The sequence below is a fragment of the Rousettus aegyptiacus genome, unplaced genomic scaffold (assembly GCF_014176215.1).
Source record: "Rousettus aegyptiacus isolate mRouAeg1 unplaced genomic scaffold, mRouAeg1.p scaffold_m13_p_4, whole genome shotgun sequence".
In the NCBI taxonomy this organism is placed as follows: domain Eukaryota; kingdom Metazoa; phylum Chordata; class Mammalia; order Chiroptera; family Pteropodidae; genus Rousettus; species Rousettus aegyptiacus.
This window is the reverse complement of record NW_023416307.1, coordinates 7,118,217-7,132,483: the sequence shown is the minus strand read 5'-3', so window position 1 is coordinate 7,132,483 and position 14,267 is coordinate 7,118,217. Positions and strand designations below refer to the sequence as shown.

Genomic DNA, 14,267 nt, shown 5'->3' with positions numbered 1-14,267 from the left:
ATTTACGAACCAAGCCCTCTTTTCTACAACTTATTCGATATTTTTCCTATGGTAAAATCAGGCCTCTGCAGCTTTCCCTTATGTGATAGGCAACAAGAAACAAAAATCAACCAGCACATGGCGCCGAGGCCCAATGACCACCCCAGGTACTCACAATCCACACCTAGTTCTGATGTCCCAAACAGCTAGGTGAGGTTAGCTCATCATCAAGGGGACTCCAGGCTCCAGAAAAGCCATGCTGAGCTGGACTTGGTCGTTACTTCAAACAGCTTCAGCTCCTCTCAAGCCCCTCAGGCCCCTCTGCCACTGGCATCACTTCCCGTGGTCATATGTGGGGCGATGAGATGGCGTGGCCACATCTGTCCCCGTTAAGCCGATGAAGCAGGCGAGATGTGAGGTTTGTTTTTATCCTCCAGGAGCCGGAAGGGCCCACCTTTTTGGTTCCAGCTGGGGGGACACTTCTCTTAAAGGGAGGTGACTGGCCAAAGGGCACCTTGCTGCACCCACAGGAGGGAAACCCGGAAGGAAGGGGGAGGGGTGCCGCTCTTTGGAAGCAGGAGGCTGGAGCCACAGGGGACCTGTGTCCCCGAGCTCAGAGTTCAGGACACAGAGGGCAGGGACCTGCTTCCTCCTCCCACTTGGTCATGTCCCAATGCTGTCACCTGCAGACAGCTCCCTCCGGAAGCCCAGTGGATCAGCCCTCCCCGGCTTCTTCCTCTCCATCCAACAATCCACAGCATTAAGAGAGTCTTGGCGGATCCTCCGTTACGGGGCCACATCTTCAAAGTGTCCAGTTTTGTAAATGTTCGTGTGCATATATAGTGGGTGGTTTAAAGAAAACGAGACGCTGTTTTTGCGTGGGGCTGGCATCTGGGGCCTCCTGTGGTCTCCTCTCTGATCTGCCTTACGGGGTTCGGGACTGCGTGGGGGTCCAAGGTGGACCTTTTGAACCAACAGCTTCAGATCCATCGCTGCCCTCGGGCCCGCGGTATGGGGAGCACTCCCAGCGAGCTTCAGGAGGAAGCCGGACAGGCCCGCGGGCGGCAGCAGCCTGCTGGGGAGGGGAGCTGGCCGTGGGCGTGGGCATGTCTGACGGGGAGCGTAATTAGTCCCTCTGCAGATTTGGCATCCTGCTCCTTAGGAAATCTCTTTTGTCGAGAAAATAGGCCATGCGAATGGAGAGTTGTAACTAGGTGATGTGTTGCCTTTGGTAACCTGTGCTTGGAGGTCACTGAGATTGGCTGATGTAAACAAACACCTATCCCATGGCCACATGGACCGACCCAGCGTTTGTCCCAAGCAGGGAGGAGACAAAGTGGGGGTGGGGCGAATTCTTAGCATCCCCTGAGAAACAGGTCACTGTGAAATCACCCATTATTTTAGGCTAGAGGAGGAGGTTCAAGGGGCTTTTGGAGGAAACACCCAAGCGCACGATCCTGGGGTTTAGGTAGACAGGGCGGTTGGAGCAGGAGCTCCCAGAATTTTCGGTCCTCAGGCCATTTCTCTTTCTTCAGCCTCTACGACGGGCTGTCCACTCATTGCCAAATATCCCTTTGTCAGTTTTAGGTCTCTTTCTACAGCAAAGTCATGCCTCATACACCCCTCGGTGCTGGGTGGCAATACTGGCCCCCAGAAATTCTGCATCTTGATTCTTTAGCTTTGTCTTTTCTTCTAAATGCCGTTTCATAGCATATCATGAAAGTATATTTGGTTTCTTTTTTCCTGTTTAAGGTGTTAACATGTAGACCTGGGGATTTTTTTTTTTCTTTTAAGAAGAGAGATAGCACAGAGCGAAAGGAGGAAATTCTGTCAGACTTCTCAGGACAGGCCCATCATGTCCTCTTCGAAAGTGTGAAAGTTCGATGTCTTTTGCCTTTGACGAGGGGGCCTATGGGTGTTTTGCAGAAATAGGGAGAGAGAAAGGTGGTGAATTACGATTGGCCTTGGCCAAGGCGACCTGGCGCTGTCGGGCCCCTTCCTGCCCCGCAGCATCCCGTGTGATAACCTGGGACACGCGGCTTCGTTCGTAGCATCCCGTGTGATGAGCGTGGTCTCCGCCTCTGGCCAGTGCTGTGTCCGGCCTTTCTGTCCACCCCTGGAGTCACCTGGCCCTGCCCCGGGCTCTCAGAGGGTAGTGTGGAGTCAAGGGTTAAGCACTCTGAATTTCAGGGCTGCCAAAATCTGAGTTTTCCTCTTGCTCCTGGGTGGATTATGTAACCACTCCAGCTGTTCCCTCGACTGTCAGAGGGGGTAACAGAGCTGGCCTCTTCGTGGGACAGGCTTTCGTGCAGCATGCGACACTCTGAGTGTCCTCGGTAAAGGCCGATGGCGGCTGCTCAGATGCCAGGGAAGGAGTTTGTGGAAGTGTTGCCTCTCGTTTTTTCCTGCCTGCCCTCTGCACTGGGGACAGGCCACCTCAGCCGTGGCTCAGACCCCTCTCGGTGACACCCAGGCTCAGCTCGGCATCCCCACTTCCCATGGCTTCCCTGTCACTCTTTCCCATTCGAGCACTAGAATAATGAACCACCCCACCCCACCCCCCGTTCACGAAGGCTTTGAAAGTCCTCATTGGAAAAGCCTGTCCCAGTGCAAGGAGATGTTTCCTTGAGACACTTTGCAACAACGTCAATGAAAAATAGATGAGCGCTCTCGAATCGCAGATGCTCTTAAAGTGTAAGGCAAAAATGTGAAAATCTGCCTTTTTTCCCCCCTCGCTCGGGATGAGGTCAGGGATTCAGCTGCCTCTGTTTGATAGTAAAGATCAAACACAGTCTTTAGGGCCAGAAAAAGAACAGCTTCTTAGCGGCTTCACCCTTCCCAGGAGCATGAACTCAGTTCGTTTTAATTCCTTTCGGTTTCCACTGGCTTCCTATTCTTCTTTCCTTCCTTCCTTCCTTCCTTCCTTCCTTCCTTCCTTCCTTCCTTCCTTCCTTCCTTCCTTCCTTCTTCTTTCTCTTTCTTTCTTTCTTTCTTTTTTCTTTCTTTCTTTCTTTCTTTCTTTCTTTCTTTCTTCCTTTCTTTTTAAATACCTGATAACTATTTATTAAATCTTCTCTATGTGCCTGGCTTTATACTCAAGGCTGTGGGTTTGAAGATACAATAGTCAAATTTACTTCTGTCAGAGGGATTTTAATTGAGTTGAAGAAAGGCAAGATTACTGCAAAAATGGTGCTAGTTTTAAGTGCACAAGTTAAGTGCTCGCATGACCAGGGAGCGGGAAAATGTCAGAAACTCACCCAGGGTGGCCCTGGGCCCGGAGGGTTTCTCGTCCACTTCTGGGCTTAACTGAACACACGGGAACAGAGGTCAAGATGAAGTGGCTGCATTTTCTTTGCAAAGTTGCTGTTGCAAAATCGCTACAGTGGGCAGAATCTTAGGGCCCCGCTTTAAATAAGAAGGCAGATTTCCAGAAGGCCTCCTCTGCTTTGCCTTAGCTTGTTACGCTCTTTCTAGAATAACTGACCTCCTAGGGATGACCTTGCCCTTGCTGGAACACCTTGAAGCAGCTCCGGGCAGGGAGCTGGCGACGACCAACGCCTGCTCGTGGCCCAGAGGGAGGGGGCCGGAGCATCCGCGGGGCCTCGGCCCTTCCCTTGTTCAACATGCATTTGGGAGCATAGAGTCCTGAAAAGCTGGGGTTCTTCCTCTACTCGGATAGCTCTTCAAACAGGGATCACGTCGTATATCCTTGTGGGGATCTGAGTACATCCATGTGTTTGCTTCTGATTTGAAGGATAAAAAGCCCAAAGAACAAGAGAAAAGAGGGGATTTTCTTCATCGGCCGTTTTCCAAGAAGCTGGACAAGAACCAGCCCTCGCACAAACAGCCCTCGGCCTCGCTCATCGCGCAGATCCAGAACACCAAGGCCCTGCTGAGGGACCGGAAGGCCCCCAAGTCCGGCTTCCCCGACAAAGGTGAGTCAGCTCGGGGTGCTCTCCAGGCCGTGTGTGTTGAGCAGTGTGGCTGCTGTGTGGGCCCCTGGGACAGACGTGATTCCCGTGCCTGTGGGGAAGCCGAGTTAATGCACCTCGATTAACCTGGAAACAATGAACGTCTGCTCCGCGTGGTACTGGCCACCTGTGCGGAAAGGGTTCGAGAAAGCAGAGGTGGGGTGCGCGAGATCGTGGGAACAGAAATCAGGGTGCAAGGAGTAGAGGTTGGGGTGCAGGAACAGAATTCGGGAGGGATGGTATTGCAGAAGCCGTTACAGGGGGCAGAGATTGGGGTACATGGTATTGTGGGAACGGAGATCAGGGAGTAAGGTATGGCAGGAGTAGAGATCGGGGTACAGGAGTAGAGATTGAGGTGCACGGCGTTATGCAACTAGGGACAGGGGTCAGTCTGCAGGGGCAGAGACTGGGGTGTGGGAACCCTCCCCGGGGAAGTGGACCCCGATGGGCTCTGAGGTGAGGTTGACAGAGTCTGAGCTCAGGCCCCAGCTCCACGGCTCCTGTGGCCCGAGGTCCTTAGCCTCGGGGTTTCAGCTGGTTTGTTTGCTTGTGAAAGGAAACCTACCTGTCAGAGCCATCGGGTGGATTAAGGGAGATACGTACGTGGGCTTCTCTGCCACGATCAGAGGCCAGCACGTCAGATAACCGGGAAACACGAGTCTCCTTCCTCCGGGACGAGCACTGAGGGGCACAGGGAGCTGGGTTGTGTCCTGAAGCAAGCCGTGGGGTGGAGGAGAGGTTCTTATTACCGCAGGGGGATGGGAGAGACTGCCAAGTCCGATCCTCAGTCCCTTTGTTTTGAATATGAAGAGACTGAGGGTCCAAGAGGACCCCAGCTGTCTGAGGTCAACTGGTGGTTACCTGGGGCGGCAGGAAAGCACGGGGAGATTCGTTCCTGGTTCTTGCCCGGAGAAGAACAATTCCATTTGGTTCAGTTTCTTCCTCTAGGCCTCAGAAAGGCAGGGTCTCGCCGGAGGGGCTCTGCTGGTCCCTCCTTCATGGGCTCTTTTCTGGCTTTGTGACCAGCTGCAAGTTTGGGCCCTTGACTGTGCCATCCTGTGGGTCTCCCCGAGGAAATCCGGGTCAGCCCTGCATATTTTGGGGTAACTTTTGATACCCCAGAGCTGGAGTCTGTTCCTCGGCACTTTCCTGGGCCGAGTGTCATTTGTTTCTTTGCATTTTTCTTTCATCCTGGGATGTGAGAGCGTGTTCACCCCGAGGTGCCCTGGAGCCCAGGCAGTCGCTGGCACCGAGCCTCGCTGTGGGCGGGCACTGTTTCCAGCTCTCCTCCCAGTGAGACTATTCTCACCCTCGTTTCTAGAGCCAAGGAAGTGGGCACAGGGACGCGTCCAAAGTCAGGGAGCTGGTCAGTGGCAGAGTCCAGCCTTCCAGCCGTGCAGCCTGGCTCTAGAGCTTTCTTTCCTGAACGCTGTCACCTCCTGCTTCCTGGGAGGGGTTGCAGGCAGGACGAGGGGCGCGCGTGGTCACAGGGTCCTTCTGGTGACCGTGTTTTGTTTTTTGTATTTTTGCTGGGGCCGCGTGGTGTCCGGGTCAGTGCCCTGGGGGCTGGCTCTGAGGCGGACATCAGTAGGGTGCCTTCAGGGGCACCCTCTCGAGATCTGGGGGGTGAAGGAAGCAGGACTGGACCAAAAGTGGGGGGGGCTGAGCTGAGAGCCGGGAGCACGAAGCCATCTCACGGAGGGGAGGGGGACACTCCTGGAGCACTGGGGACACCAGCCCTTCGTGAAATTTTCCTTCTTTCTGCTGGTGAGCCTCAGGCGCCTGCGCCAGCCTGAGGAGGCGGTTTCCTTTGGCGTCTGTGTGTTCGTTTATGGAACGCGAGGGTTCCCAGTGCCCTCGGATGTGGCCCGGTTTGCTCCCCCCGGGCAGCGGCTTGTTCCTGCCACCGGGCCCTGACAGGGGCCTGTAAAATGTGACGGCAGAAAAAGGAGCCTGTCCCATGGGAACTTGGCTCTGTTTCCTGCGGCTGCACATTGGTGGGGCTTTTCCCTTTCTTTGCTGGCACAGTCTGCAAACCTGGATTCCAGTCCGTGCCAACTTGAGCTGGAAACCGTAGGGACTGGCTCGTTGCCTGAAATATATAGATGGAGAGTGTGTCACCCCTGGTTCAGAATTGGCTGAGGCTCCCGGGAGGTCAGAAGTCACGAGGGAACCTTAAAAAGGAAGGAAATCCTGGCACATACTACAACTCGGATGAACCCTGAGGACATCGTGCTCGGTGAAACAAGCCGGTCACTAAAGGACAAATGCTGTAGATTCCACTTAACACGAGGCGTCTAGTGTAGTCCAATTCAGAGACAGAAAATCGGATGGTGGTTGCCAGGGGCCGGGGGAGCGGGGTGGGGAGCTTTTGTGTGGTGGGTACTGAGTTTCAGATTTATAGGAAGAGCTGTTTCACAATGATGTGAATGTACCTGATGCTACTGAACTGTACACTTGAAAACAGCTAGAATAAGGAATTTGTGTTACGTCTTTTTTACCATAGTTTTTAAAAAGGTCACGAGAGGCGACCTTCCAGGGTTCGCAGGCCCTCCGTACTCAGGCCCAGTGTGCCGCTGGCTGTTCGGTCCCCGCTCTGTCGAGCTGGGAGCCTTTTTCATTCAAAGGCTCTTTGGCAGGGTCCAGGATTTTAAAAGGAGAGCAGATATTAGGCCGGTGCCACGAGGCAAATCGGAGCCCAGGAGGCCTCCGGTCACCAGCCTCCGGTCCCCGCCATTCTAGCAGGACCTTCCGGTCCCTGCGGGGAGAGCCGGATGCCGGGGCCGTTTGCTTCTTGGTTCCTTGTGCCCTCCGGGCAGGGGGGAGAAGGGCCGCGCCCCCGGCCGACGTGGCCGTCCTCCTCTCATGATTTCCTTTGCTGTGTCGGTGCAGATTCCTTCGGCTGCCGCAATCTTTTCCGCAAAACCTCGGACTCCAGTTGTGTGGCTTCGTCTTCCATGGAGTTCATCCCCGTCCCACCGCCCAGGACCCCCAGGATCGTCAAGAAGCCGGAGTGCCCTCAGCAGGGGCCCGGGAGCAGCAGCATCTCCGCCAAGGAAGACCCCCTGGTGCTGGATATGGTCCGTTCCTTCGAGTCCGTGGATCACGAGGACCACACGGAACTGCTCTCCCCGTCCCATCACTATAGGATCCTGAACTCCCCCGTGGGCTTGGCCCGTGGAAACCCCAGCGAGCGGACACTGTCCCCGGCTCTGCTGCCCGGAAGCCCGTCGCCTCTCCAAACCCCTTTGCATCCCACTCTGGTCTCCTTTGCTCACGAAGATAAAAACGGTCCCCCCAAAGAGGAGGGTGTGTGTTCCCCACCTCCGGTTTGCAGTAACGGCACCACACACCCCCTGGGGAGCCCAAACTGTGTGAAAAGCCGAGGCAGGTTCCCCATGATGGGCATCGGACAGATGCTGAGGAAGCGGCATCAGAGCCTGCAGCCCTCTGCCGACAGGGCCTTGGAGGCCAGCATGCCCCCGCTGCAGCCCATGGCCCCCGTGAGCCTCGCCTTCGACCTGGCCGATGGCGTGAAAGGCCAGTGTTAGCCTGGGCCAGCGACGGGACTCTGGGTGTGTCTAAGGACGGTCATGGAACAGAGCTCCACACGCACGGCAGGATGTGACGATTCAAAGGGAGGCCTCCCGTGCAGTATCCTTCATGCCTCATGGCCTCCCGCCAGGCGGTGTCCTACCTGTGGAACAGCTGAAGTCTGTAGGCCGAACGCCTGCAGCACCCAGTCTTGCCTAGGGACCCCGGAGATGCTGGCATTTACTGGGAGGGTTGGCTGCAGCTGCTGCCAGTCACCGTTCACGCCTTCCTTCCTCCCGCCCTGCTCACTGGCCCTCCGCCCACCTCGCTCGGCCGGGCTCCCTCCGCGCTGAGCACCACGCATCCGCGCCTGGGCCGCTCAGGTCGCAGACTGTTACCAGATCTTTCTTCACTGTGTGCTCTGCGTGTGCCTCTCAGTGGATCGTTCTCTTTTCAGCAATCGGCCACCGTCGTGTGCGGACTGAGGGCCCCGTCACAGAGCGCTTTATCCAGACCACGGTTTTCCTTCCTTTTGTAGAGGTGAACACCTGAAACACTGGGCCCCAGGAGCCTCAGAGGAAGATGGGCGGGAGTCTCTGCCCCCAGCGCCACCCCTCAGAGCGGAAAGGGGCAGCTGGGCAAAGACCCATCCAGACAGTGAGGACTCCAGGGGAAGGAAAGACCAAAGAGAGGCACTCATTTCCGAAACAAGATTTTGACAGTTTGGTTTTTTTTTTTTTTTTTGGTTGAAACTTACTCATAGTTAAATTATCTTCTCCAAAGATGACTTTTCTTTATGTGATGTCATTTAAGTCACAGTAGCATAATTTTTAAAAACCTTGATGAAGAGATGAGAAGTGATCCTACTCAACTCCTGTTTTAATGGGGGGATAAGCACCAGGGCCTAAAAGCTCCCCCGGGTGGCGTTTTTTGGTGGCCGGTCGCCTACAGTGACCTGCAGGAGAGGGGTGTGGTCACGGCTGGCTATCAACGAAACCCCGATCCTTCTGGAAGGCATAGAACATCATAACTTCAGGACATTATTGAGAAGGCGAGAAAACGATTAAGGTTGAATTCGGAGGCATCCGGAAGGCACGTTGCTCTGTGCGATGCGGATTTCGAGAAGACAAGCGTGACTGACCGGGAGCGTGGCTCGTTTGCCGTGAGCTTTGAGCAGCCTCGCCCGCCAGGGAGCGTGTTCGGAATGGAGCACCGTGTCTTCCCTGAGGAAAGCAGGGCTCCGCAGACAGGCTTTGAGTTCACGTTCCGTTTTCACACCCTTTTTTCAAGGATCGAACCAAAGACGCATCTCCGGTTCCGTGTCCGTGTCGTCTCTGCGTGCGTGTTCCGTGGACCCCGTGTTGTCTGAGCGTGTCGAGCTGGAGCCTGCCAGGGGGGGCGTCTGCCTCCACGTGGGGCCTGGGCCCTGGCACTTGGTGGGGACCCCTTGGTCATGAGCAGAATTGGAAGAAGAAGAATGATGGGCATAGGTTGGAGAGCGGTTCATCCAGGAGGCAGATTGCTCAACGACGTGGAGTCCTCGGCTGCTGGTTAGTGCAGGTGTGACAGTTACCACCGCTGTGGCCGCCCCAGGATTCGTCCTCTCAGCTCACTGAAACGGGCCGCTCCTTAAGAACTGCGAAGCCCGCCTTCGTTTTCCCCAGCAGCCAGCCCATGGCGGAGAGCGGCGGACAGGTTTTCATCTTCGGTCATTTACCAGTGGTGACCTCGCTCTGCCCCACAGGCCTCCGAGCAAGGAGCGAGCGGGTATTGGCTGGCCCCTGAAGCCATGGCGATGCCCAGTCTGCGCGGACCTTGATCAGACCTGGAGCTGCTGCTTCCCACTCGGTGGGGTCGCCCCAGCTCTAAGGCTTCCTAGGAGGGAGTCAGGCTCCTTCCTGGCTGTGGGTGTTATTTCTTTGTATCTTCCAGACTGGGTTCTGGAACTCTCCACTGAAAACAGAGCTTTTCAAGCAGAAAAAAAGAGCCCCTCTCCATCTGACATGAAAACGTTTGGATGTCGATTGGTGAAGGGAGCCTTTTTGAAGATGGTTTCCGGCTGCAGGTGGCCCGCTGTGCAGGTTCGCAGGCTGTGTATCTGTGCCTTGTGAACTTCTAGTCCTTGATGTCTCTTTCCTTTATTTTACTTTCCTTGAGAACGTGAGCATTTCTGTGTCATCGTTAGCTCATCGGGACATGTTCCCCATTCCTCGCATGCTTCAGGAACAGCTGTAGCCTGTCATTCCAACGAACTGACCCTGTCACCATTGGTAACTTGAACTGTGAACTCAGGTTTATTCCAAACCCAGTGAGAGATGAGAGGGAGTGAGGAAGGGGGTAAACTGTATTTTTGTGTGTGTGTGAGCACCTGACAAATCTATGAATTCGAATGAAAGAAGAAATGTTAAATTCTTTATTATTTTATTATATTTATATGGAAAACTTGACTATCCCTTTGGTAAGTACAAAGTGTGTCATCTCTTTGACCCATGACTGTCCATCATTAGTCTGTGCCTGTGACCTCAGTCAGCCTGTAGTTACTGATGGAAATGACTGAACTGTGATTGTGTGACGTCCGGGAGGAAATGTCAACTTTAATTGTATAATTTGGTCATAAGTAAGAACTGTATTTATGTCACCATTATTAAATGTATGTACTTTTATAATGACTGTGAAATACACTTTTCCCTCACTATGATGGCTTCATTTATTTGCTGATAAATCCTAAAACACTGAGGACATTGCAAATAGTTGTATTGTCTTCTACATAAAGTTCTTGGCCCAGCAAATGACAAGATACAAGTGGGAATCTAATTGCGGGGCATTCGAAGGCTTTTTCTGCTCCAGAATCCTTGCTTCGTTTCACCTGTAACAGGTATGTGTCTACAGAAGTCATGTGACTGACATATGGCAAATGGCAGCTCAAGATGTGTCAGCATTTTTCTCTTTTGGGGGAGAGGTTCAGGATCGCCCACGAAGACTCTGAAAATGGCACATGAAGATTGACATCTGTGAGCATTACCCCTAGATTCTGTCCTCATTTTAGGCCTTGGCGTTGAGGTAAGAGGGGGTGAGGAGATGGAATGGGAGGGGGGCCTGCATTGGCTGTTTGGATTGTCACCGTTCTGACTTGATTCATAACTGTTCACCAGAAGTTTTTCATATGTACCTTCTTGCTCACACCCTTGTGTCCCCTGTACAATGTGGCTCAGAGGGTGGCATTTTAAACGTGAGATCCCCTGCAGGAAGCAACGAAGTGTGAAGCATCTGGTTTTGATGATGATATATCTCTTAGTAATCAGAACATTTTAGAACAGGAAGGGGCCAGAGATTATCTGGTTCAACGCCAGCTTTTTTTCGAAGAAGAGAAAACTGGTTTTGGTTTACGGACTCCCCAGGGTCTCCAAATGAGCTGGCCCCAGGGCACGTCTGGGGTACAAGCCTCCCCCTCGACACAGAAATCAGGGAGAGTGGCTGCCATGGACGGAGGGCAGCAGCAGAACAAGCTGTCATTGCAGCAGGTGTCTGAGGCCCCTCCATGGACCGAGTCTTTGCATCTTAAGTCATTCTCAAATCGTGCAGTTTTTTGAGATTCTGAATATCACACTCTTTCTACCACCCACCATCAACTCCCGAAGCTAGAGAAAGACTCTTTTCCTTCTCAACAAATATCCCAAGTAAGCAGCATCTGCTAGATAGCCTTGTTATCTACTGTAGCCATAAAAAGGCTATTGGGTTTTACCAGATTAAATCAATAAAACATTTTTTTTTTTTTTATAAATATAGTCATGTCATAAAGTGAGACAAATTGAGAGAGAATGTAAGACTGATTTTTAGGGGGAGGATGGGTCTGGGAGTCCCTTGGTTATTGTATTTGTTTCCTTTGCAGGACCCTCTATGTGCTACAGGCACCATAAGAATAATTTAGAGCAGTTCTGGGAACTGGTTCAATTTAATGTCATCACTTTTCAATGAAAGGAGTGTATTTCCTGAGTAGTAAATGAGTGTATTATTTGTGGCAGCTTTTTTGTCAAGGGAGCTTTTCAGACATCTGGTTCCAAAGACAAATGGGAGATACACACACGTGTACACACACACACACACACACGTATACATACATACATACATACATACATATATACATACATATGTATATATATATATATAGAGAGAGAGATCTATATGTATTTCTTTTCTGTGGACCTATTTTCAGGACACACAGTAATCTCACATCTGATGTCTGTGGCACCAAAAGACTTGGGGCGGGGGATGGTGGGGAGCATTTTAGCCTTTGCAACCGCCTTCCACAGGTACATGCATGTCTGAGCTGGAGCGTGGATAAGGAGGCATTTGGGGCAGCCAACTCTGGGAACGTAGAGTTCACATCAGCGGAACAGGGATGAACTGGAGCCGAGTGGCGTAAAACTAACCAATGATGGATGCGTTGCAGAGGACGATGCCACAAAGCTGCATTATTAAAGGCTTGAAAAAAGGCCCTGACTTACAGGCCCAAGCTAGTTACATAACACGTTCCCGGCTCAGAAGATGGCCATAAGCTGTTTGGAAAGGAAAGTCTTTGGATGATATTTTACCAACCCTCAGATATAACAAGAATTTATTCTCTCCGGGCCCCGTGACCACAGCTGGCTGGAGAAGGGCAGGATGCAAGCCCGTGTCAGGACCCAGACGTCTCGGCCAAAGTCAGGCAGTGAGGTCACGGCGGGTCCGAGCTTGCTTTCCACGGCCCCTTCGCCAGTGTCCATCTCTCCTCTGGCAACCAGCATGATAGATAGGTTAGGCCATGATAGCAGATTAAACCCCAAATCTCTGCGACTTGCAGAGATTTGGACTCCAGAGCAACCATCTTCCATGCAGTGACTCAGGAAGCCAGGCTGCTCCCAGCGTGCGGCTCCATCCTCTCAAAACGAAACCTCTCTGGCTGCTCCAGCACAAGAAGGGCCGTTGGAGAGTTTTCCACTGGTCCTTGAGTTCTCTGCAAGGACTGGAACTAGTCCTATGGCCCTGCCTATGAGTAACAGGCTGAGAAATGTGGGGGCATGTGCATATTTGGGGTGCAGTTAATGTTTTTGCCTCAGGGAAGGCACAGATGCCTACCCCTTAAAGGTCTCCTAAAATTGGACTGACCTTTCCCATTGGTGCACAACTATGGCCCCTTGCAGTGTGTAAGGATGGTTTGTTCTAAATGAAAGGATCTGTATTGTTAATTATTAATACTTAAGGAGGTATTAATGGGCTGAATGGTATTCCCCCCAAAATTTGCACATTGGATTCCAAACCCCTAGTACCTCAGAATGGCTGTGTTGGAGATAGGACCTTTAAAGAGAAGAGTAAATTAAAATAAGACCATATCCAGTCTGACTGGTGTCATTATAAAAGGACATTTGATCACACAGAGAGACACAGGGATGTGTGTACACAGAGAAAAGACCATGTGAAGACACATGAAGAAAGCAGCCACCTGCAAGCCAAGGAGAGAGGCCTCAGGGAAAAACAAACCTGCCGGCACCTTGATCTTGGACTTCCAGCCTCCAGAACTGTGAGAAATTCAGTTTCTGTTGTTTAACCACCCTATCTGTGTTTTTTGTTTTGTTTTGTTTTTGTTTTTGTTTTTTTAATGGCAGCCCTAGCTGACTAACACCCACCAACCCAAGGTGTGGAAATCACGAAGATCACCCAGTGGGAACATACGGGCTGTTTATCGGGGCTTGCTGTAGCAAGGGGGTCAGAACCTTCACCTGCATTTGACGGAGACTCAGCGGCAGGCAGAGAAGTAGGAAAACTTTACAGCGGGGAAAAGAGAAGCTCTCAGGTGTGCGATGATGGGAGGCTGTTGGCACGGGGAAGCTGGAGGCAAGCCGACTATAAACAGGACATCTTACATGATTAGTTTGGGGAAGATTTGATTTTCTGGTTGGTTCTGAGTTGGAAGTGAGGGAGGCAGGCGGTCACTGACCAAGTCCTAACAGTCCGGGCTGATTGCTACAGAGGTGGCGGTTTGGCTTTCCAGGTTACTCCAGAGCCTGAGAGTTGGGGTTCTGTTGTCATATATGATCTGGCCATTGTCCATTTGTATATTCAGTACCTCACAGCGGGGATGGGATGACTTCTCGTCCCATTCGTCTGGCTGTATTAGTTTCCTGTGGCTGCTATAACACATTACCACAGACTTGGTGTCCTTACATGACAGAATTGTATTCTCTCACAGGGCTAGAGATGAGAAGTTTGGAAACAAGCTGAGGGCAGGGCCAAGCTCTAGGGGAGGACCCTTCTTTGCCTCGTCCCGCTGCTGTGGCTCTTGGCAATCCTCGGCATGCTTCAGCCGTGGACACCTCACTCCAATGTCTGCCTGTGTCCTCACATGGCCTTCCCCACGTGTCTTCACATGGTCTTCTTGTAGAGACACCAGCCATTGGATTCAGAGCCATCCCCAGTCCGGAGTGACCTCACCTTAACGAATTACATCTACAAAACTCCTATTTCCAAATCAAGTCACATTCTGAGGTTTCAGGTAGACACGAACTTTTGGGGAGACACTATTCAACCCAGCACGCTCATTAAGGACCCTCTATGTCTGTCACCAGGGTTGGAAGCCTGGCGATTTTGGGCTTGACACATGCTTTGGTCACTATGAAGTCTTGAGATGTTTAGAATAGAAGATGGTAGAGAGTGGAGCTTTGGGTGGGAACTTTGGGATGCTTAGAGGCAGGGAGGAGAGGAATTCACATCTGATCATGTGGAGTAATTGGCAGGTCTACTCCAAGG

The 14,267-nt window shown here is 52.3% G+C and overlaps 1 protein-coding gene across 1 annotated transcript in view; it reads left to right on the top strand.

Moving 5' to 3' along the window:
• HUNK (hormonally up-regulated Neu-associated kinase) overlaps positions 1-10,179 on the top strand; it is a 97,349-nt gene extending 87,170 nt beyond the window's left edge. The window contains exons 10-11 of the mRNA XM_016162329.2: positions 3,734-3,914; positions 6,843-10,179. Coding sequence (XP_016017815.2) covers positions 3,734-3,914; positions 6,843-7,501 — 840 coding nt within the window. The 3' untranslated portion in view covers positions 7,502-10,179. The remainder of the gene's footprint in view (positions 1-3,733; positions 3,915-6,842) is intronic.
• Positions 10,180-14,267: the final 4,088 nt, after the last annotated feature.